The following is a 25,056-nucleotide window of genomic DNA, read 5'->3' as shown; positions in this document are numbered from 1 at the left end:
ATCTCATCTGAGAAAGATAACAGGCTATGTCTCAGGAATGCTTAATCCACAGGTCTGTCCTTCACATTTATTTATCACCTACTTGGTGCCAAGCATTTACAATATCCTAGGGAGACAAACAGAAAATGTAATTTTTTTTTACATGGCACTGGATTCACATGGCATGTCATTTTCATATGGCATCGAGTGGTGAGTGATAGTGCCTGTGAAGGAGAATCAGGTTCAGGTTGTGCCCTAGATGCTAACCGTGTGAAGGATGCCACACCAAGCACGGAAGCTCAGAGGACAAGCAAGAAGCTGTGTCCTACCTGTTATGTTTGCAGTAAGTGAGGAAGATTCAAACAGAGATGCCTTTTTGGTAGCTGGATATAGGCATTTGGAGTTTGGAGAGAGGATAGCAACTTGGGATCTTCAACTCAGCATGCAGAGAGGAGGAGATGGCCCCTGGACAGTATACGGAAGAGAACGGGCCAAGGTTTCGTGGGGTGGCCAGAGGAAGCTGCCCCAGGAATGAAGACTAAAAAGGAATATGCAGAGATTGGGGTAAAACCAAGACAGAATGCTTATGAAATGTGCCCAGGAATGATCCTCTCTACTACTTAAAATTTGCTTATAATGAGCTGTTTCAATATATCCCTCGGCAGCTATAAGCTGCTGTCCTGATTAATAACATATTCCCACATGCCAAAGGAGACAAACCTTTGAAGATGTGTTTCCCAGAAACTTTCCGCCTTTTTCTGAGCAGAACACGTGAATTCTGGCCTTCCTCATTTGGAACGATGTGGGAAGGGGAACCACGAATGGGGATCTGCTTCTGGTTGGGGGCTTGCTATGGTTCGGATATGGTTTTTTTTTGTCTCCACAAATCTCATCATGTTGAAATTCGCTCCCCACTGTGGTAGTATCAGAAGGTGGGGCCTAGGAGAAGGCGTTTGAGCTATGGGGATAGATCCCTCATGAATGACTTAGTGCTGTGCTGCTGTTCTCACTCTGGCGAGATGGGATTAGACTGAGTTATTATTACATAAAGCCAGGAGGCTCTCTGGGCATGGTATCTCTTCACATGTCCTCACTTCTCCTTTGACCTTCTCTGCCATGTTGATGCCAGCGCCATGCTTGTTGTAAAGCCTGCAGAACTGCGAGCTCAAGAACCCTCTCTTTTTTACAAACCCTCTTTTCTTTATGCCCAGTGTCAGGTATTCCTTTATAGCAACACAAAATGGACTAAGACAGGACTGAAACTCAAGCAGTGGATGTGGTGATAGGGAAGAGAAAGCTACACCGTATTCAGCAGAGTCACAATTGTAAAGTAATGCCAAAAAAGAAAATCTCCAACATGAAACTGGTGTCTGGAGGTCAGCTGATGACCTGAAGTTCACTGAGGATAAACTCAATAACCATACTGCTGAGAGTCTATCACAGGCTCTTTTATGGTAACTGTGCTTGATGCAGCTCTATTCCTGAAGGCCTCACCCATGGGAAGTAGTGTACAGGCACCAGACCCCAGGTCAGGAGGTCTGGCTCTGCCACTAAAAGCTGGTTGAGCCTAGACAGGCCTCTCTACCTCTGAGCTTCAGTTTCCTCATTTACAAAGCAGAGATGGATCATGTCTGCCTTATGCTTTTCACAGGCCTTTTACAAATATAACATACAGGATGCAAAGTGCTAGAAGAAACTATAAAATGGAAGTTGATATTATCACGGAACACCGCAACTCGGTGATTAGAGCATCTTGCCTATGAGGTTGTGATAGCCCTGGCATCCCAGAGAAAAGATCAGAAGTAAGCAGCTCCCCAGGTGGTTGTCTTGCTCCTTCCAGGTCTTGTGAAAAGAGCATGGTCTGTGAAGAAGAGACAGCCTGACCTGCTACTTGGGATTCCCACTTACAGGGGAGCCGCAGGCACGGATTTACCCGGCATAAGCTCCTTTCTTCACATGCGGCGTGAGAATAACAATGATTTTACAGCAGTGCTGCCAGTGTGAGCAATTCGTGTGCCCAAAGCACTGGCCCAATGCCTGGCACAAAGCGGGTCCTGCAGAAATGACAGCCTTTTGGACACTGCATCTGAGACGGAGGTAGCCAGCCAGCAAGTAGAATATCCTAGTGGGATATTTCAGAACACCCAGCTCAACACTTCCAGCAGCTCAATATGCCTGTTTTTTATTTAAAAAACAAACAAAAATATCATCAACAATGTACTGGCAGAAATTATGTGACCCCTCAGTAAAGGAACCATATTATTTGAGGGGTGAATGGCAGGTCTTGCGTATTTTTTATAGAACAAGAATGTACACTGGTTTCTAATTTATCTTGTATGCTCCCTCCCCAGTTAGACCCTCCATGGGTTCCTGGAAATGAATCTACACCACATGGAATCACTGGGTCTTGGTTCCTATGGAAATATTGTCCCAACAAGGACATTTGCCGATGCTTTTTCAGTCTCTTTCAAATCTCCTGAAACAGAAGCTGCAAACTTCTCTGTAGAAAGCCAGTTAGTAAATATTTTAGGCTTCACCGGTCATACGGACAGTCTCTGTCACCACCACTCAACTCCTCCATGGTAGCTCAAAAAAAAAAAAGCCACAGATAATTCATAAACAAATGATGTGGCTGTGTTTCAATAAAACTTGATATACAGACACTGAAATTTGAATTTCACATAATTTTCACATGTCACAAAATATGGCTTCTCTTTTGAAGTTTTTCAACCATTCCAAAATGCAGAAACCATCCTGAGTCTCAAGGGAACAAAGGTCTGGGGACAGATTAGGCCCAAGGACAAGTAGTTTGTTGACAACTGTCCTCAAGTTGTAACATGTTATCACCCACAGAAGACTTTTGTTTCAACTACTGACCCCTCCTTCCCAGCAACATAGTTAAGTTAGGACAGTCATAACTCCCTTCAGAAAGGAAATGCTCACTCCCTGCTTGCTCACTGACAGTCAGACTTTCTCATCTGTTTCCTTGACTAGCTCTTCGTAGGGGCTCATCTACCTTGAGCCATGTTAGCACCCGGGGTCAGACTCTTCCCTGGCAGATTGGCCACCAACACTATCCCTTGTGTGCCTTTTGTCAGCCACTGCATGTCACGACTCTTGACCAGAACATGGAAAATGGTGGAAAGAGAGGCCTTGGCAGAGTCAACAAGTAGATTGTCGCATGTCTCTCAAGCTAAGGGAAATGCGCTTTGCCAGCACTTTCTCTCATTGTTTGAAAAAAAGCACATAAAGTCTTCCACTGTGCCAGCTACACAGCCACCAGAAGGTTATCTATTCACCTTCTCATTGTATTGTTTAGTATCATAATTAATATTTTTTAAAATATAGGCCAAGCATGGTGGCTCATGCCTATAATCTCAGAGCGTTGGGAGGCCACAGTGGGAGGATATACTTAAGCCCAAGAGTTTGAGGCCAGCCTGGGCAGCACAGTGAGACCCTGTTTCTACAAAAAACTTTAAAAATTAGCCAGGTGTGGTAGTGCATGCCTGTAGTCCCAGCTATGGTGAGGCTGAGAAGGGAGGATCACTTGAGCCTGGAGGTCAAGGCTGCAGTGAGCCAAGATCACAGCACTGCACTCCAGCATGGGGGAGAGAGTGAGATTCTGTCTCAGAAAATAAAAAATATATGTAAAATAATTGGAGACAAATAATCCTATAAGGAAGCCACACTGGATGGGACTACAGTAAACGAGGCATTCCTTTGTTCATTTTGAATGTATCTGCTCCGTCCTTTCTCCTGGATAGTATGAGCTTGTTTGTGCCCTGAGTGGGGCCTGATAGAGTACGCAGTGTGCAGGGAGTGAAGGAGCATCCAGTCAGCAAAGAGTGAAGGTCTTTAACTGAGCCATCCTCCGTCCTCACTGCCAGTCTCTGAATCTTTTCTGCCTCCCAATGAACTTCAGCCAATACAAACAAACATCCCAAACTCAAGTTTAGATGGCCACATATCAACCATCACAAATACAGGAAGGAAAAACAAAACTTCAGCATATCCCCTCCCTAGCTATGAAAAAGACAAAATTCCAAAATTATTTTCCTTTCCTAAGACAGCGTGGTAAGTAGAACAGCAGCCCTCCAAAGATGTCCACACCCTAATCCCACACACCTGTTATCTGACTTGGCAAAAGAGACTCTGCAGGTGTGACTAAGTTAAGGTCTTTGAGATGGGGAGGTACTCTTGGATTATGTGTGTGGGCTCCATGTAATCACAGGGGTCCTATGAGAGAGAGAAAGGAGGGTCAGAGTCGGAGAAGGAGATAGATGCCAAGAGCTGAGGTCGGAGTGACGTGGGGCTGTGACTCAGGGAATGCAGGCAGCCTCTAGAAGCTGGAAAAGGCAGGGAAATGAATTCTCCTAGAGCCCCCAGAGGGTAGACAGCTCGGCCAAATCCTTTTACACCCCTGATCTCAAGAGCTGTAAGAAAATACACTTGTGGGCTTTTTTGGTCTTTTGTTTGTTTTTTGAGACAGGGTCTCAATCTGTCGCCCAGGCTGGAGTACAGTGGTACAATCATGGCACACTGCAGCCTTGACCGCCCCAGGCTCAGGTGATCCTCCCACTTCAGCCTCCCAAGTGGCTGAGATGACAGGTGTGCACCACCACACCCAGATAATTTTTGTGTTTTTTTTTAATAGAGACGGGGTCTTACCATGTTGGCCAGGCTGGTCTTGAACTCCTAAGCTCAAACAATCTGCCCATCTCAGCCTCCTGAAGTGCTGGAATCACAGGCATGCACCACTATGCCCAGCCTTTTGTTTTGTGTTAAGCTACTAAATTTGTGGCGATTTGTTATGGCAGCAATAGGAAACTAATCCAGGCGGCTGCTCAAAGGGTTACAGACAAAGAGAAAGTGTAGTTTCTAATAAGTCAGCCACTGAACCTCATTACATCTAACCCTGAAGAATGGTCTACTCCTCTTTCATGCAGGGTCCCTAAGCTCCAAAACTACTGAACATTTACATAAAGTGAGGCATGAAATGGAAGGTTGAAAGGGGTGAGTGGGCAGTTCGAGAACACTGTAGTCATATACAAAAGCATTACCCAAGAGGACTGCAAAGGATGAGATAGAAATGGAATGTGACTTATTTATAGCAAAGCCTGCCTCCCCTCTCAAGTGTGTGACAGAAGAGCTGTTTTAAAGTTTTATTCTTCAAACTTGGCTGCAGAACTTGGCTGCTTCTCAGAACTGTGCTTTTGTATTTAGCTTTAAAATATAAGAAGCAACCCTATGGTTAAACTGTAGGCAGGGGTGGTGCAGGCAGGAAAAAATGCTGTGGGGAGTGGAAAGAGGTTGAAATGTGATTCTTATTTAGTTAGTTGCTTAAGAAAAACAAATAGAGAATAAAATAGCAAGTGTCTTGGAAAGGTTTCAAGTCGAACATTTCTGAATACCCCTGGCATCGACAAAGCTCTCAGGATCAGGGTGGTGTTGCAAAGCCAGGCAGACAGGAGGATGGGGATGTGGTCTAGAGGTGAAGAAATGCTGGGCCTGATAGTCAGAAATCCCCTCACTCTCTTTCTGTAGTTCAATGACATAGAACTTTTACAACAACCCAGAGAAGCCCAGTCTATATGCACCAAAATCAATATTGACCTTCCAGAAAACCATATGTATAATAGGAGTTGTAACACAGGTCATGCATTTTGATCTAGGAATTTTTTGCTGTTAATGACAAACCCTAAATCAGTAAATTATGGTACTTATCCACTTAGAATCTTATTCACCCTTTAAAACTATGATAATGATGACATATTATGGCACAGATTAGTGCTTAGGCCAGGGTAGAGAAGCACAAAATAGCACATACCCATTAGCTTAATGTGTGATTACCCACTTGGTTAATGTGTTACATGTATTACTGATGCAAATTAAAAGGCTGGAAGGAACAGACCAAAATGTTAACTTTAGTCATATATGCATGATAGGAATATGTGAAATTTCTCTATGCTTTGATTCTTTTGAAATTGAATTATTACTTTTTAAATGGAAAACAATTATTTCTGAAGAGGAATGAAAAAAGGATTAATTGGCAGAAAGCTCAGCTTTACTCATACCTTACCATGTGAGCCACAGAGTTAAAAATGTTTGTTTTCTTGCTTCGAGGTCTCCATATGAAGAACAAGGCTATAATTATATAAAGCACATCTCTTATATGCAGTATTATAAAATATATGTTCTCCTAAATATAGCTGAGATTTTCTTATCATACCTTGGTTCACATAGCTCCCATCACCTGGAATCATTTTGTTGACTCTTTTCCACCAGGCCAACTCCTACCCTTTCTTAAAAATACAATTCAGATCATTTCTCTTCAAATTACTTCTTCCTCAATAAGCCTTCCTTGTCCTGTTTGTTCGTTTGTTTATTTGTTTGTTTTGAGACAGGGTCTCACTATATTGCACAGGTTGGTCTCGAACTCCCGGGCTCAAGGGATCCACCCACTTCAGCATCCTCAGCAGCTGGGACTACAATTGCATGCTACCACACCCAGCTCTCATACTAACTCTCTTATGATTAATTTCAAACAGCTTTAAGATTTTATTTTACATAATTCAGTTTCTTCCCCAAAACCACAGGCTTTAGAATACACCAAATCTAGATTCAAATCCTGATAGCACCACTTAATGCTAGTTATTTATTCCTTCTGACCTTCAGTTCCCTTATCTGTAATATAGGGTGGACACCACCAATCTAGCAAGCTATTCTGATGATTATGTGGTTCAGTGTATGTACAGCACTCACCACAGTATCTGGTACATGGTAGGTGGCCAACCAAAGCTGATTTTCTGCCTGAATTCTGCATCACTCTTGGTCTCCCCAGTTGGACAGTAAAGTTGTCTAGCACAGAGACTGTGTGCTGTGCTACCTTTTATTCCCCCCCACAGTGCTTTGTGAGAAGCAACAGCTCCATAAGTGCACTACTTGTTGATTTAATCTTTGCAAAGAGCACTAAGTTTCACACAGTGATAAGCTAGAAATTGTGGGTTGAGTTGCATCCCTCAAACAGGTATTTTGTAGTCCTAACCCCTGGGACTTGTGTATATAAGTTCATTTGGAAATGAGGGTCTTTACAGATGTAATTCATTAAGATGAGGTCATAATGGATTGGGGGTAGGAGGATGGAGGCCAAACTCCCACAACTGGTATCCTTATAAGGCCATGTGAAGACGCAGAGGTAGACGCATGAGGAAGGCGAGGTCGGACAAAGGTGAAGACCAGGGTGATGCTGTTGCCACCAAGGATCTCCTGCAACCACAAAAAGCCAGGAAGAGGCAAGAAAGGGGTCTTCCCTAAGCCTTCAAAGCGAGCATAGCCAAGCCATGCCTTGATTTTAGCGTTCTACCCTTCTGAACTGTGACAGGATAGATTCCTGTTGTCTTAAGCCACACAGTTTGTGGGGCTTTGTTACAGCACCTTAGGAAACTAATACAGAAATGTTCAAAAATGTCATACTGACAGATACAAGCTACTTCCTGCTTTCTAAACTGAAGAGGTCTCTGGAGTCATGGTAAGTTTTCCTCCAGGTAAAGCTTCTTTTTGGGTCTATTGCATATTTCAAGGTATTTGCCTGGATTTATTTCCCTCTGTCTAGAGTTTTACATAACTAGGTTGTGGTGAATGTCATTCTGTTACTGTGGTGACTTTAGGCTCCAGTGTCACTTCCCCTCTACTTATCCTAGTGACTCGACATCCAGATGCCTAGACCAGATCCTGGCCATTAGCCTTGAATCCTCCTCGCTCATCTCTATCTAAAGCTAATCACAGGTTAATTCTACTTTTTAAATACACTGAAAGTTTTACTTTTCTTCACCTCTACCACCATCACCCTAGACCACAAAGAAACTCAGGATATGTCTTTTCTAAAACATTTTAAGAGCAAACCAAGGCTATGAAAGATGGATCCATCTTCTTTCAGAGCCAATGCTCTGTGGTTCTACTTCTGGCAATGGCTAACTAGATGTTTCAGAATCACCCTCCTGCTGAGAGCAACTGGAAATGCTAAAAACATTTTGTTAAACATGTTTGAAGGCATTGGAAAGCAACCAAGACAGTAAGAATTTGTGAGGCCATGACCTGAAGGAAGAAAACTAAGAAGATGAGCCAGCAATTGGAGCTGCCTGTTCCTCTCAAGAGCATTATCAATTTCTTAAGCAAAAAGTATGACCAAGAAGCTCAAGAGAGCTTCTGGCAGTGTCATAGAGTTTAAGGAACAAAAATTAGAGGTCAGAGTCCTCCGAAGAGGAGGGACCTGAATGAATACCCAGGGTTTTGGTTGGAACCAGAAGGGTTCCCTACAAAGAGTAAAGGTCATCTAGAAATATATCTAGCCCTAACAAAAACTGAAGTCCAGCTACAAGTAGTTTTTGTGTCTAACTTGATTAAGGTAATTCACTCCTATTTTGACTGACATAAAAGAAAAAATAGTTAAGTTCTCTCAGAAGTAACATAACATTCTCCTAGAGCTGAAAATGACTTCTTCTATATTATTTGCATAATGCCCAGAACTTAATAAAAATAAACAGAAATGCAAAAAGAAGATTAAAAAGAAAGAAAAGCATAGTAGAAACAGTCCAGCAAGTGATAAAGACTTTAAAGTATCAGATATGAACTTTGAAACAATTATGATTAATATGTTTACTAATTAAATGACAAAAGAGAAGTTTAGCAGAAAACTTAAAACCTATAAAAAGAAATTAAATGAAAATTGTAGAACTTAAACATCAATAAGATTACAAATTCAATGGGATGGCTTTAACCACAAATTATCTAATATGTTGAAGAGAGAACTAGTGAACTGGAAGATAAGTCAATAGAAAATATCCATGTTGAAACACAAAATGACAAAGGAATAAAAAATACAGAAAAGAGCATAAGAAACATATGAAATCTAGAGGAAAAAAATGTCATAACATATGAACACAATCCCAAGAAGAGAGAAAAGAGAAAACTAGGCATAAACAATATCTGAAAAGTTAATGGTTAAGAATTTCCAAGCACCAATCAAATAAAAAGTCTTAGGAGCTCTAAGGAGAATAAATAAAAGAAAATCACACAGCTCATAAAGAAACTGCTAAAACCAAAGTGATATAAATCTTAAAAGCAGCCAAAGGAAAAAACAGATTACATTCAAAGGAGCAGTAATAAAACTTACAGCTAACTGCCCAAGAGAAACAATGAAAGCCAAGAGACAATGACAGTTATGATAAATAAAGTAACAATCATATAGAATTCTAAATCTAGAAAAAACACCCCTCACAAAATGAAGATAAAACAAAGACTTTCTTTTTTTCTTTGAAACCGTGTCTCACTCTGTTGCCCAGGCTGGAGTGAGGTGGCACAACCTTGATTCCCCCACTTCTGCCTCCTGACTATTTGGGACTACAGGCATGTACCACCACGTTCAGCTAATTTTTTAAAATTTTCTTTTTGTAGAGACTTTGTCTCCCTGTGTTGCTCAGAGTGGTCTCAAATTCTTGGACTCAACTGATCCCCCTGCCTCGGCCTTCCAAGTGCTAGAATTACAGGCATAAGCCAACATGCCTGGCCCAAAGACATCTTAGACTAACAAAAACTGAGAAAATTTATCTTCAGCAGACCTGCACTAAAGAAAATACTACAAAATATTTCAAATATAAGCACAGAGATGCAGAAAATAATAAAGAGCAATGGAAAAAAACCACTTTTGAGTAAATCTACGTGACCATCATATTTAACAAACAAGATAAAACATTTTATTTTAAAAAATGAAAAAATCTTGTAGGGTTTTATAAATAAAAAAATATTCTCCCTAACCATATTCCAGAATGTCAGTCGCCATCTCCCTTTCAAGACAATTATTAGGTCGACCAGAACAGAAATCCAGTAAACTAACAACGAGATCATTCCAAATGTGAATCCTATCCCCTAAAGTTAGTTTCCTTTCAATGGTTTGATTTCTTTCAAATCTTTGGATATTATTTACCAGAAAGATATCACTATTCTTTTGGAGTGGATGTCTGTATCTATCTATCTATCTATCTATCTATCTATCTATCTATGTCTTTGCATATTCTTTCCTTAAGTTTTTAGAATAGAGAATGCTGATTTTAATAAATTTGTCCATTTTCTGTTCTGATCTGTATTAGCAAACTAACAGAACTTTTAAAAGTAATCCTCCTATCCTCCAATAGTTTTAAAATGTATTTATTCTTCTTTCACAGATATCTATTCGCTTTTACTTTTCTTGTTCAAATCCTGCCAATAGGGAATTTACAGCCATTCAGATTCTCCATAGTGTAAGAATACTGCAAAGGAGTGTCAATAACAAGATGATCAACTGCCTGCCAAAATGAAAAATCCTAGACTCCTTGAAATGAGAGGGAAAAATTGGAAAGATGAAATGAAGACTTAAACACACCAAAGGCTTTTCAAATTAGAAAGTTATACTCATTGAAATGCATCGTATTAAACCACACTGAGCTAGTCCCCACACTAAAAATACCATCCCTTTCATCTGTGGACACTGATACCACTGGTCTGGGACTTGCCTGCCTGCCTGTCTCCTATCAAACAAGATAATGTGATGGGGAAGCTTTTCTTCCAGCAAGTCTAATCCTGGGGGAAAAGGAAAACAGAACAGTTTTTTCCTAAGGCAATAAAAAAGTTTCAAAACACTTAATGAAAGGAATCTTAAAATACAGACTGAACAATTAAATTAGTTACCCTGAACACTTTCTGAAATTAGTCCTTGAGAATTTTTTATTTTTTTTTAAGACAGAGTCTTACTCTGTCACCCAGGCTGGAGTGCAGTGGCACCATCTCGGCTCACATAGCCTCCACCTCCCAGGTTCAAGTGATTCTCCTGTCTCAGCCTCCTGAGTAGCTAGGATTACAGGCGCCTGCCACCATGGCTGGCTAATTTTTGTAGTTTTAGTAGAGACAGCGTTTTGCCATGTTGGCCAAGCTTGTCTCAAACACCTGACCTCAGGTGATCCACCTGCCTTGGCCTTCTAAAGTGCTGGGATTACAGGTGTGAGCCACCACACTCAGTCAAGAATTTTATTTAATGTTTAAAAAAAAAAAAAGAGTGGAGGAAATAAACAAGCCCTAAGTGCTCAAGACCAAAAGCCATTTGTTTTAAACATTCTGACTTACCTATTTTTAAAGTTTTGGCTGGGTTCTTTTTTTAAAAGAAATTTAAAAATAAAGTGAAGGAGGCTATGAAATAATACAAATCATAAAATGTGGGTTTCTCAATTTTAGATTATGAAAAACCTAGAATGTTAGAACTAAAGAATGCTTTTTAAGATCACCCAGCATAGCTAACCCCTCACTTCACAAATTAAAGAACTAGACTTAACAAAAAGTAGGAACAACTTGTGTGTGGCCAGACGTGAACTAGCGGGGCAGCCAGAATAAATACCCAGATACCCTGGTTCATTTACAGACTCTTTCCTGGGCTCTCTCAATTTATCTGCATACAGGGAAGAGTAGGGCAGGCAATCCAGTTCTACAGGTATTTGCTTCAAAACTTCATTCCAGGAGACTTTCTGAGAACACACAGATACAGCCTAGGGAAAAGACTCCTTCTCATTCCTCCTCATTATTCTCAAATTCTCCTTACAACTTCTCAGTTACCAAATCCTGTTGCTTTAACCTCCTGAACATCGCTCAAACACACGCTCTCCTCTGTATTATCACTGCCACTGATTTGTACATCACTTTTCCTCACCTGGATTCCTGTAAAATCTCTCAACTGTCCTCCCCCTCCAATCCTACCACTTCAACACTCTCCCGCCACACCGAACCGCTCCGCATTGCTCACCCATTGACCTCCACGCTAAATCTTCTCCACACTGACGTTCCCATTTCAAATGCCATTCTCCACTTTGAACAAAAGACTCCCCTGCTTTGAACCTTTCAGGAAGAATTTCCTTATCAAGAAACACAAAGTCTCAATGGCTTCCCTTTGCTTGTGAGATAATACCTGCATTCGTTAGGGTCTTATTGGTAAACACATGATACACATAGGACAATGTAAGGAAAATGTATTTCCAAAAGGACCAAGTTTAAAGAAGTTCCAGGGTACGGGTAAATTATAAGGAAACACTCAGAAACCCCTGGCTAGTAGAAGTAGAGCTGTGTGGTGGTTGCTTTCCAAAATGGCCCACAAAGACTTTCTGAATTCTGGATCCTGGTATTCACATCCTTGTGTAAATCCCTCACCTCGGATGAGGGCTGGACCTAGTGACTTCGCACTACCAAAAGGGATGGGATAATATGTCCAAAATTCTTTATAAAACACTAGGACTCCTACCACTCACCTTCTCTCTCTGCCTGTTCTTGTTACTCTTACTAAACAACAACAAAAAAAAGCCACCATGTTGTAAGCTGCCCTACGGAGAGACACATGTCGTAAAGAACTAAGAATGGCCTCTGGCAAACAGCCAATGAGGAACCAAGTCCACCATTCCAACAGCCCTTAAGGAACTGAATCCAGCCAACAGTCACATAAGTGAGCTCGGGAGTAGACTTTTCCCCAGCTGAGACTTCAGACAAAAACCACCATCCCAGCCAACATCTTGATTACAGCCTTTTAAAAGACACTGTGCTGGATAACTCACCTAATCTGTACTTGGATTACCTACCCACAGAAACTGTGACATAATAAATGTTTTTAATCCATTGAGTTTTGAGATAATTTGTTACACAGCAACAGGTGACAAATACAAACTGGAATCACCCCAAGGCCCAGAAGGATGAGTAGAGGAAAAAGATGTCAGGACACAGAAGAGGAAAGGAGTCTGCCTTGAGCGAATCAATAAACTTCAGTAGAGGGACATGGCCAGTGCAAGGTTTTGCAGAGTGAGACCCAGGAGAAGAAATTCTCTGACATTGTTCTTCTCCTTCCCTCCCATGTCTTTCCAGACTTCTACTAACCAAACCCAGCTGAAACCCAGAGGTCACAGGAGCCCTGTAAATGTAGTCCTCACAGCTCAGCCTCTGGGGCAGAGAGCAGCATGCAAAGGAGTTGAACACAGGTGTGGAGGCACAAAGGGAAGATATCTGTATAATCTCAAAACTCCTTGGCATGAAATGTGAGGTCTTTTGTGATCTGGCCCTAATCTACATATCTAGCTTTATTCCTCAACATTTAATCACGGAAACCTAGTTCCATGATAACAACCACTCGGAGTCTCCAGTACTCAGTATATGACATCACAAATCTGCCCTTTTGCATGCGCTAGTCCTGCCTCTTACACCTTCTCTCTCCTTCTCCATCTGGTTAATTCCTAGTCATCTTTCAAGAATTGAAACAAGTGCCAAATCCTCTGGATGTCTTCTATGACATCATCATCCCCTCTACTGGGATGGACTACATGACCCTTCTACCTCCTCCCATACTCCTCAGTTGCCTCTACCAACACTGTAACTGTCTAGTTCCCCATCTCTCCCCAGCTGGCCTGTGGGCTCACTTAGGGCTCAGTCTTCATCTTACATTCCTAGCATCTAACAGTGTCCGGCACACAAATGACACTCAATACATATTTCCTGATTAGACAGTTCCTAATCCTCATCATGCCTTAGTCACCAGGACCTGCAGGTCCCCAGACTCTCAACTGTGCTGGCTTCTACCACTGCCTTCTATGAATTCCAAACCACGTCCTATCCCTAGCTTCCTCCATAGCACTGGATTCTTCCAGGCTAGCTCTTTCCCTTCTTGTTGCATACCACAGCCAAGGTAACTAAAATAGTGCTACGTTTACTTTCCAGATGTATGCCTAAACCAACTACTGCTGAGGACCTCACGGGCCCCAAGTCATTAGGGAGAGTGACTGTGGGGTATCACAGCAACATAAAGGCTAGACTCAAATTCCAGCAGAAATGAATGGGTGAAGGAAGCCATCAATGGGAAGGCTATGTAACTAACCCTTTGATATACAGGAACATTGACTTTCTTTGTCTTCCTCTAAAACTCCTATTTCATCTATGACACTATATACTACTGGCAATGTACAGTGTTGCTACTCAAACACCGCTTCTGTTATGTATATAACATATAATTAGTACTACAAAATGATAATTTTATAAATATCTTAAATGTTATTAGCAAGCCAAAGAAACAGGTTGCCACCAAGAAGATGTCATCTAACTTTCACTGTTGAATATTAAATCATTGATATTAAAGCTTTTTCTTCTAAAGACTGACTTAATTGGGTTTTATCTCAATCTAATTTAGATTATCTACAACTATCTAAAATATTTACCCCAAAATTCAAAAGACCTTTAAATATGCATATAGTCTCGCAACATTGTTTTGCTATTAGGGAAGTGTATTAACTTATGAAAGATCAAAAACTATAAAATGGAACTTTGAAATCACTGCAGAAAGGTATCTGCACATTTTTAGGCCAATTTCCTCCCTTTATTGAAGAGGAAATGAAGCCAAAGTATTATATTTTATTTATTAAGCTAATGGTGGGTGCATAGAATTCATTTTTTAATTCTTCTTTCTACCTTACGTGGACACTGAATGTATTCTTTTTGTGTTAGAAGTATCTCATAACTGAGAAGGAAGGAGGAAAGGAAAGAAGAAAATAGAAAATAAAACAAGTAGTAGAATCAGGAAAATGAAGTTCTCCACACAGAGCTGGGACCCGACAGGCAGAACCTCCAGCTCCCCGTGCGACATCTTCCATGCCTCCTGACCCAAACAAATCAAATTACTAGTCTAGTTGGGGGAACTCTGTCAAGAAGCATTGTTAACACCACTCAAAGATCCAAACAAAACCAGAAAGCAACCTACTCTTACTCAAAAACAATCTTAGTTACAAAAGAGGGTAAACATTTTAGAACACCTTTACCCCAGAAGCAAAAGCACCAAAGAGTAGAATGAAACTTCAGCATTAAAAATGTGAGGCGTTAATAGAAGTCAGCTTTCCCAGGAAAAGTATGAAAGCTAAAGATCTCCCACATACTATTTTCATTAATGTAATGTACCCCATGGCTACTCGGCTCCAACAATATGGTAACAGTAGTCTATGGCTGATAACATGGTGGTAACACAGGGTGCTAGAAAGGCCACTGCCTGGGGTGGCCAGGCTCCCTGGACATTACCATGGCTTCCATGGGAAAGTGCTGAGTAACTGTAATCAACTTACTCACCCTCTCTATGCTTTTAGTTCTTTCATCTACAAAATAAGACTAGAAAATCTCTAAGGAAAAGCTACTAAAATCCCTATGACAAGAGCTTGGTCCTTCTATGTCTTGAGAGAGCCACAAATAATTATGAAATCAAAAATCTAATTCAAAACACCAACTCTCTCATTACTTTGCAACACATACTATGCCTGGATATTGTAAAAGACTAAGTAAGTGCTTTTCACACTTAGTTGGGCGTCAAATTCTCCTGAGAACATCTTGAAACCCAGATTCCGAAGACCCAGCTCAGACCTATTAAATAGAAATACCTTGTGAAGGGGGTCCTTTGAGAATGAACATTTTTATAAAGCACCCTAAATAATGTGATGTATAGCTAGGTTCAAATATCATCATTATGTTGGACAATTCAATAACTCAGGGTCCTAAGGATACAGGAATGTAAAAAAGGTTAATAGGTCTGGGTGTCTTCATGAATAATTAAGGTTTTCTTTTAAATAGATCTTTAATGTGACCAATACATTTTTCATACACACCTCCAAACTGTGAATATGAAGGATGAAAAACTAAATTAGAAAGTCTGTTCAAGTCAATAAATAAGTCATGCCTTGGGAAAGTACAACTTCTCACAGTTAATGACATGAAAACATGAAAAGGAAATGAAGAGTGTTCTGAAAAGTGTGGGCTTTAAAAACCAACCCATCATCACTCGTATGTCAGGAGGTTACCATTCTAAATGTCATTTAAAAGTCACAACAACATTATGGACATAATCATCCACTTACTACTCGCAAGTTTACCCAAATGCTTCATTTCTCTATATTTGGCTTTTTAAATGTCAGCAACTGAATCAACACAACGCAGTCCAAGCAAAAATTTCACACTGAAAGTGTCTGACAACAAGAGGAAAAAAAACAGCAACAACAAATAAGAGAAAGAAAACAAAAATGAAAGCACAATTTTTTAAATGTAAATTTTAGTTGTGGGTATCTAAGGAAAGGTTTGGGTTTATGGCTATGACCTTGAATAAACGATTACACAAAAGGACTTCCGTAGAAAATGCTTTGAATTGTCATTGGCTTCAAAATCCAACCTTTACTGATGATACCTTGAGGATAATATCCTACAGCAGGTAAGTTCTTGGTTGTAGCCAAAGGGCAGCCTACAGCATCAGGAATAGAAAACTACATGAAAATCCCCTGGTTCAAGTACAACCATGGTTTAAGAAGTCAGGTTAACTAGGTCTAAAATGGTGTCAGGGCCTGAGCTCACACTGTGTAATAAGTGTGTCTTCTTTCTAATAGACTGAACCAACTCAATGCCCCTTTTATGGTAATTAATTAATATAGCAAATAAAATACACTCTCTAAACAAGATTGTCACATGAAAGATATAGTTTCATTACTAGTTGTCATTTCTCTAAAGAACTACAGCAACTGACATGTTTGTTACTAAATTAAACCAGAAAAGAGTCCCTCACTATCACGCAAAAAGTAAAAACCAAGTTCTCATAAACCTGCAGGAGTTTTCTTCCTGTAAACATAATACAAACATTCTTATAGAAAGGTGGATTACATGACCTTTGCATTTCTTATTCTTTAATAATTCATGAATTTGCAATCCCCTGAAGCATATGAAAACATTTTTTTCCTGTGTCTTAAAAAAAAAAACTCACTGTATAAATTTGCTCTAGACAACTTATTACCAGCATCAACATTTAGAAATTGTATAATGTATTTTCTCTCCAAGTGTCACTGTCTCTACAAGATCTAAACATGTAAAGAAAAAGATATTCATTATGGACCGCATTGTGGTCCAAGTAGGATATAAGATGCCTCACTCAATTTATCTAAATTGATCTTCACAACTCCCTTCTTCCCACATTTTTTTTTCTTTTTACTGATGAAAAAATTGAGGCTCATGGAAGTTAAAGGGCTAACTTACAGTCACACTGCTAAAGAGTGGTCAAGTTGGAATTTTAACCTAAATCTCACTCCAAAGCCCATGCTCCTACCAGCCTGGCATGGGGTCTCCCAGTTTGCGGATGGGTTAAGAAAGTAACAATGACTCAATGTCTTTCTATTATTCTGTATGCTTCACTAATTGCTCAGCCCAATTCATCTATTTTTTTCTTTACTGCAATTTAACGAGCAACATTCTTAGAGATGGATTATCTAAGTATTCTCTTGCAAAGCAAATTACAGAATTTTACACTCAAAGCAAGAATAATTTGAGAACTCTATTTTTATAAGGAAAAGAGAAAAATTCACCATATTGATCATCCAGGAATATCTATTTCCACATTGCCCACATAAGTAATGTAGACTGCACACAGAGCCTCTCAGAATGCACAGAAGTGAGCAGAAACTCAAGTAGTTAGTGAAATAAATGAACATTAACTTATTTCCTTATTAACATACAATAGGTTAAATTTTCACAAACATGCAAATATTAAAAAGGTGTACAATAAGAAGCAATTATGTCCTCAAACTCAGCATGTACTAAAATAAACTTACGTGCCATATTTTCTTCCTTTAAAATGTATTCTTTTTCCAAATATCCCATTTCAAATTAATAGCACCAATGATTTTCATTCACCCAAGGTCAAAAATCCAGTCACCTTTGACCCTCTACTTGCCACCTATATTCATTCAGTTTCCAAGTCATTTTTAATCCAGACTTTTTAATTCCTCTTATTAGTTCCTCTCAATTCTGAAGGTGATTTCACAGGGTACATTAGTGTCTCTCCTTTCCCTACTTACCTTTCACACAGACATAGAAATCTCTCTCCGAGAGCCTCTGCTCTATCTTGACAACCATCATTCAATACACTGGGGCAAGATTCATAATCCCAAAGAGATGTTGATCTTACAACTCTTGGCACACAAGTTTTTCATAATTAAATTGCCTATGTAACATCTGGCTCCAGCCAGCCACTCTTCCCAAAATCCTACCTTCATTTACTCCTTATAATGTATCCTATGCCCAAGCTAACCAGTTCCCGTTGCTGTTACTTTCCCCAGCTCTGTGTCCTTGCTGAAACATCTCATCACCTTGTATGTTCTTCCTCTCTGCTTTCCACATAAAGCAATCCTGCACCTATTTTAAAACTGAGTTCAAAGACCACTCTGCCACAAGCCCATTCTCACCTCTGAGGCTGGGAGAAGAACTGGCCTCCTCCTCTAAAATTATATAACACTACTGCATGTCTATTTTGGAAATTAACATTTAGACTCTCTAACAGTTACTTGTGTACATCCTATGTCTCCTACCAACTGTAAGCATCTCATACAAATATACCTCTGTTATCTCCCACAGCATTCAGCCCAGCTTTTGTACATACTACAAGTCTGAAGAACTTTCAGTTCATACATCTTACACTAAGGACTCTCCACTGAAGGAGAATGTGTCTTCCCCATCTGCATAGCTTAGGCAACCTTTGGGTTTAAAGAAAACTAAATGGCATAATATTTTTCAAGTGTTAAATACCAAGTGCTCAAGTACGAACTTCCTTGAATTTTAGAACTAGAGAACCAGAGGATGTGAGAAGAAAATATTCATTTATCAGTAAGGCAGTTTAGGCAGAAAACATTTGTCTTATACAGAACAGACACAGAACACAACAGTCCACACAGGCAGCACGCACAGAGCTTGACCAGATGCCTTACTTTGCAGTAGACAATCATGTTGGGAGAACTCTCCTCTGGGTCAGCAATCCCCACTGCTCTTTGATCCCCGGATCCCTGAGCCATCCTGAGTATCTTCACTCACACTGCAAAAATAAATGAATAGATCATTAAGTCACGAAGGAATTATATAAAGAGGGCTTTGAAATGCAAAGAATTAAGTAACTGTTGACAGACACCATGAAAACAAAACATGACATTACATGATATATTTTTTCAAATTTAGAGGATGATTGTAGCCTTACTATCCACAAATATTCTTCTAATCCCCAAACAACATGTTATTGACTTTCAGCTCAGAATCGCACACTCCAGGAGTAAATATACGGCAGTCTTAATCTCCTGAAAACGCATGAAGCCGATCATTTTGCTGCTGAGTTCACCTTGCCTAAGCTCATTTTCTGATTAATTCTACGCATTAAAATATGAATATTTTATTAAGGAAATCAAAATCCAGACCACAAGGAGATACCACTTCATACCCATAAAGATAATTATAATTAAACAAAAAACCCTCAAGTAAGTCTTGGCAAGGATATGGGGAAATCAGAATCCTCATACATTGCTGGTAGGAATGTAAAATGATACAGTCACTGTTGGAAACAGCCTTGTGGCTCAAGTAAGTCTTGGCAAGGATATGGGGAAATCAGAATCCTCATACATTGCTGGTAGGAATGTAAAATGATACAGTCACTGTTGGAAACAGCCTTGTGGCTCCTCAAAAAATGTTGAACATAGAATTACTATATGATCTACCAATTCCACTCCTCAGTACATACATAAAATAACTGAAAGCAAGTATCAAATACTTGTGCAAAAACGTTCATAGCAGCACTATTCACAATAGCTAAAAGGTGGAAACAACCCAGATGTCCATCAGTGGATGACTGGATAAATAAAATGTGTATAGCCCTACAATGGGGTATTATTCAGCCATAAAAAGGAATAAAGTACTGACACATGCTACAATGTGGATAAATCTGGAAAACATGCTAAGTGAAAAAAGTGAAAACATGCTAAGGGTGAAAAAGGCCAGACACAAAACGTCACATGTTGAGTCTATTTGTAGGAAATATCTAGAATAGGTAAATCCACAGAGTCAGAAAACAGATTGGTAGTTGCCAGTAGCTGCAGGGAGGATGGAATGGGTGACTGCTTAATGGATCCGGGGTCTCCTTCAGGGACCTGGAGAGAGATGATGGCTGGAGAACACTGTGAAAGCATGAAATGCTACTGAATTATACACTTTAAGATGGCTAATTTTATGTTATGTGAATTGCACCTCAATTAAGAAAAAAAAAATATAGTTAATTTGGCCTTTTTTTAAAGCCTGAAAAGATAACAGTGAGATAAGAACAAGCATATGGAATTTTTGAGTGAAGACGGAAGTTCAATCCTTGATGTGACACTGTATTTGTTGTGTGACCTTGAGCAAGTACAAGAATCTATTGGGTTTGTTAATTTCCTGTTAAAACAAACATATCGAATGCCTGCTATATTCTCTGAGTCATGCCAAGGCACCTTCCTCTACATTGCACTCAGCAGTAAAATGTGAATTCCACCAACTTTCTCACAGGTAAAAGTCAAATAAGCTGAGTGTGAGAGTAGAGTATAAAGCCGTAAAAGTCCTATACAAATGTTATCCCTAATCTAAGAGGCTGCCTGAGTTATTTGCACAAAATTCAGAGGCTTTTCATCAAAGAAACTCTTATAAATACCATACATGACAGAAAAGGCCATTTCAATTTAAACAAAAACTTGGGAAAACATTTTATTATAAAAATAAGTTGCTACCAAAGGTCATTCCTTTGGGTGGAATAAAACAAATTTGGGTGGAAAATGGGAGAGAGATAGGAATTCGTAATTTACTCTAAGAATTTAATTACCCAAAATATCCCATTTGAATCACACTAAACGCTTTCTTCACTATTTATGAATTACAATGTATCTTAAAATTAGATTACATAAAGAGGTAAAGAGCATCATTCTATAATAGTATCTCTATCCACTATAATCTCAGGATTTCTATGAATATAGTGCTACATGGAAGTACTGATTATCATTCTGATCAATGGCTTTTAAAATTAAATGAACACCACACTGTTTTATTTTTAAACTAGTTGCCTACTCCTTTGCCTTAATACAGAATATGACAGAGCATGAAAAAACAATTGTATACTCATTTATCCATGTAATAGAGATCTTTTGGGTTTCCTTTGCTTTATTTTAAAAGGAACACTTCCACTTTAATGAGCATATTCTTTTCTGCCTAGAAAACTGTGTTATAATAGCAACGTTAGAAACGACCTAGAAACAAAGGTGTCAGGCCTCCCTCCGCCTATGCCCGACCACCCCTCCCACCAATAGAAGCATTTCTACGTGTTAAAACAGGCTGATGCTCCAGAGTCCAGACTTGAAACTACGAAGTGAATGCAGATAGTGTCTGTGTTAAGAATTTTAGTAAGCTTCATATTCAGTAGAAATGTTTCTATTTTTGGTTCCTCTATTAACTCATTTTGAAACTCAGACAAGCTATTTAGCTTTCCTGTGTCTGGAAAGAATCATTTCTAAAATAATAATATAGCTACTTTCTAGTCCATATATCAACAATGTTAGAGAGAACTGGATGTGAAATCTACATAGGCAAAGATTTTCTAATTAAATTCATCGACTATAAGCTGGGGCTTGTGAAATTAAAAGACTAGGTTTTCATTCATTATAGTATGACGTAAAATATTTCTTCGAAATGGAGTACAATAGAAATGGAGTGTTTAAATTTAGTGGTAGAGAAAAACGGAACATTCTTCATTGTATTTATATATACATACACACAGTAAACAACCCAGGGACTTCTATATAAATATTTGAAGAATGTAAACATTTTTCTGAAAGTACATAATTGCATGTCAAAAGAAAGAAAGCATTTAATATTATTTTCCTATACTGACTCATTGCTAACCAAAGAGGAAACCTGAAAATGGGCTAAGATCTTGCATTTCACAATCTCCAAGAAGAGACAATACAGCTTGGTGGTTACAAGCTGCCTCTCATCCGACAGATCCACATCTGAATCCAGGCTCCACCACTTCCTAGCTGTGTGATCTTAGGTAAGTTCCTTCTCCTCTCTGTGCCTTTAATCCCTTACCTGTCACACACCGCAGCCCCAGCAGAGTAGAAAGCCCTCTGAACTAGGAGTTCTGGTATCACCCTGCCCCCTGCTCCTTTGCAACTAACCAGCTACCAGAACCAGGTTACACAGCTTCCCTGGCCTCAGTTGGGCATTGGCTATAAAACCTGGCATCCTTAGAATTCCTTCCAGCTCTGAACTAGAACCTCAGAACCTCACATTTCTAACTTTCTTTCAAAGGCTCTCACCAGAATGTTCCATGCCACCTGTCTCTGTCATTACTGCCTATATCCCAGCCCATCTCCTCTATTCATGACAGTGCTCAATGTCTCAAAGAATAAATCACAAAACCACTGGAGTGGAGCATCCGCTGTCTGACTCAGCATCCGTCCCCACGATGGAATTCCTTTACCACACCACCCACGCTTAGGTTCTTTAGGACTCAACATTTATTTGAGCAAATATACTAAGCGTCTACTTTCATAAGACTCCATGCTAGGCCCTGGGGATATACAGATAAATCAGACACAGATCCTCTCCTTAAAATGTTCAGAGTCCAGTAGGAATAACAGATGTGTTCACAGAAAGGACATTGTAACGTGTGGCTGCTCAATTATGATGGTAGAGTAGGAGGAGGTGACAGATGAGCAGAAGCCTGGGAGAGGCAAAGTTTGTCATTCCGGCCAAGGCTATGCACAAACACAGGCAGAGGAATCTGAAGCCCAGAAGCGGCTCAGCTCTGCGCTAGACAGTCAACAGAAAAAAAAGCCATAAAGATAATCTGATCCCAGAAAGATTAAGAGGGAGACAGCCAAGTGTGGAGAGTGAGATAACAGATTCACACCTATCTGAATTTGCGGGACTTCATTTACTTGTCTATCAGCGCTTCCTCTGCTAGAAAGTCAGTTCTTCATAGGCAGGGACTTTGTAATTGGGGTTCATCCCTCTCTCACTTGGCACATAGAAGGTACTTAAATATGTTTGAATAGATGATGGAACTGATAAAATTCCACCAAGATACAGTGTTGCAGAAGATTCATCTGGATAACAAGCCATTAAAACTGGCCAAAAGGGTGGGCACGGTGACTCACACCTGTAATCCCAGTACTCTGGGAGGCCAAGGTGGGCAGATCACCTGAGGTCGGGAGTTCAAGACCTGCCTGACCAAAATGGAGAAACCCCATCTCTACTGAAAATACAAAATTAGCTGGGCATGGTGGCACATGCCTGTAATCCCAGCTACTCAAGAGGCTGAGGCAGGAGAATCGCTTGAACCCAGGAGGCAGAGGTTACGGTGAGCCAAGATCGTGCCATTGCACTCCAGCCTGGGCAACAAGAGTGAAACTTCATCTCAAAACAAAACAAAACAAAACAAAAGGCCAATAAAGAAGGCTCTTGATCAACAAAGACCCATGTGTAGTATCACACATGGAGATTTTCCCCAAGGTTTATTGATATGAACAAGCTTGGACTCAGCAGCAATCCACTTCTAGAATTCACAAGCAATTTAGGTAAGAAGGAATAGGTGGGAGGGTAGAAAACATAGTGAGGGGGGTGCTCTGTGCAGGACAATTGAGCAACTGTGATACAAATGGATTCTTGAATCTTTGAAAGTCAGGATTGTGCCTGCAATCTGCTCCAAACTTACATTGCGTCTGTAACTTGCAGTTACCACAAATGTCTGCTGCTTATGATGCCAGCCCCTCTGGAACAAGCGAAGCCTAGGGTTCAGCAGCTAACAATTTTGAGCAAAGCAGGAAGGAAGGGCCTTGATGGTATAGGAAAAGGAAGGGCTTGGAAGTCAGACTGGGAATCACATCTCAGCTCTCGCCTCACTAAGGCTATATGTGGCCTTAGACAATGGACTCTCCACCTTAAATTTCCAGCTCCTTGCCTGGAAGATAAGACCCCTCCATCACACAGGGTTGTGTCTGAAGAGGGAAGAGAGTAAGTCACGGAAATGCCCCAGCACAGAATGAATGTAGAAACTGACCAGTGACCTTGTTCTAAGCCAGTGTTTGGCCATGTAAAATTCCCACGCCACTGGCATCAGAATCAATGGAGAATCCCACCCCAACCCCCACCCTCAGATGTTCTGACTCCTGCATCAGAGAAGCAGCCTTCAGAGGTCCAATGACCTCCTCAGGTCATCCTGACACAGAGCTAAGAGGTGAACTGACTACAATTACCCTACAATGTCACTGAAATCGCCATGGCTTGCAGCTGAAAGCTTTAAACACCATGCCTGCCACTCCTAGTGCCCGGCCCTCAAAACCCTATTCAGGGAAATGTCATGTAGGAGAAGTAATCGAACCCCGACTGTAATATCATTTGAATATTTATGCTGCCATATAAGAATTTCTGTTGATGTTATTTCCTCTCCTTCATATTATATCAAATTCACATTGTTTGCCTCAGCCCATTAAAACCCAATGGATTTTTTTTCTGACATCAGCAATGTTAAGCACTTCAAGAAAAAAAAATTTACAAGATGTGTGCTGGCTCAGTAGTACGAGCTTGTTTATATATCTCTAATCTGACTGAGTGGGCAGGAATCCCAAGGGGAAAGAAGGAAGAACAACAGCTCTAAATAACAAATCACTCTTTCTGTTATAGCAGAGTCTGCCAACTTGACATTTCCTATATATTCAAAGTTCAAATGCTCAATGACAGACAGGGTGCCCGTTTCAGGTAATGCACCAAAGATCTTAAAGTTCGGCAATAGCAGTCGACCCCTAAAGGCCAATTTTGGTGGCACTGGAAGGCCAGTGTTTTACTGGGATATAATCACCTCATCATTTTAGGACATCGACTAGAATTCAGTGGTTCCCAAAAACTTGCTCAAGGACCTGAAATAGACTAGCAGTCTCAGAATAACCTGGGGGAGATTCTAAATATACATACTCCTGTTTCCCATGCTCCAGAAGTTCTGATCTAGTTAGTAGGCCAAAGGTGGTCCCTGGAGATTTACAGATTAACCATTTTCCAGATGATTTGTAAGTATAGCCAGGTTTGGAAACCACTGACCTAGATTCCATGGAGCCTGCCTTCCCTTCACTTGATCCCTTCATCCCATCCCATGCTGCCTGATGTTTGGGCAGACAT

At 40.2% G+C, this 25,056-nt stretch overlaps 1 protein-coding gene across 16 annotated transcripts in view; it reads right to left on the bottom strand.

Annotated features, from left to right (window-relative positions):
- Positions 1 to 25,056, bottom strand: part of RGS6 (regulator of G protein signaling 6) — a 646,702-nt gene that overhangs the window by 595,814 nt on the left and 25,832 nt on the right. For all 16 annotated transcript variants that reach the window (XM_064375005.1, XM_012438057.2, XM_012438051.3 and 13 more), the window contains exon 2: positions 18,807 to 18,910. In XM_064375005.1, coding sequence (XP_064231075.1) covers positions 18,807 to 18,890 — 84 coding nt within the window. In that variant the 5' untranslated portion in view covers positions 18,891 to 18,910. The remainder of the gene's footprint in view (positions 1 to 18,806; positions 18,911 to 25,056) is intronic.

Source organism: Aotus nancymaae, unplaced genomic scaffold, assembly GCF_030222135.1.
Source record: "Aotus nancymaae isolate 86718 unplaced genomic scaffold, 86718_ANA_hifiasm-v0.15.2.pri h1tg000011l, whole genome shotgun sequence".
Classification (NCBI taxonomy): Eukaryota; Metazoa; Chordata; class Mammalia; order Primates; family Aotidae; genus Aotus; species Aotus nancymaae.
The sequence above is the reverse complement of the archived record's forward strand: the minus strand, read 5'-3'. Positions and strand labels throughout refer to the sequence as shown.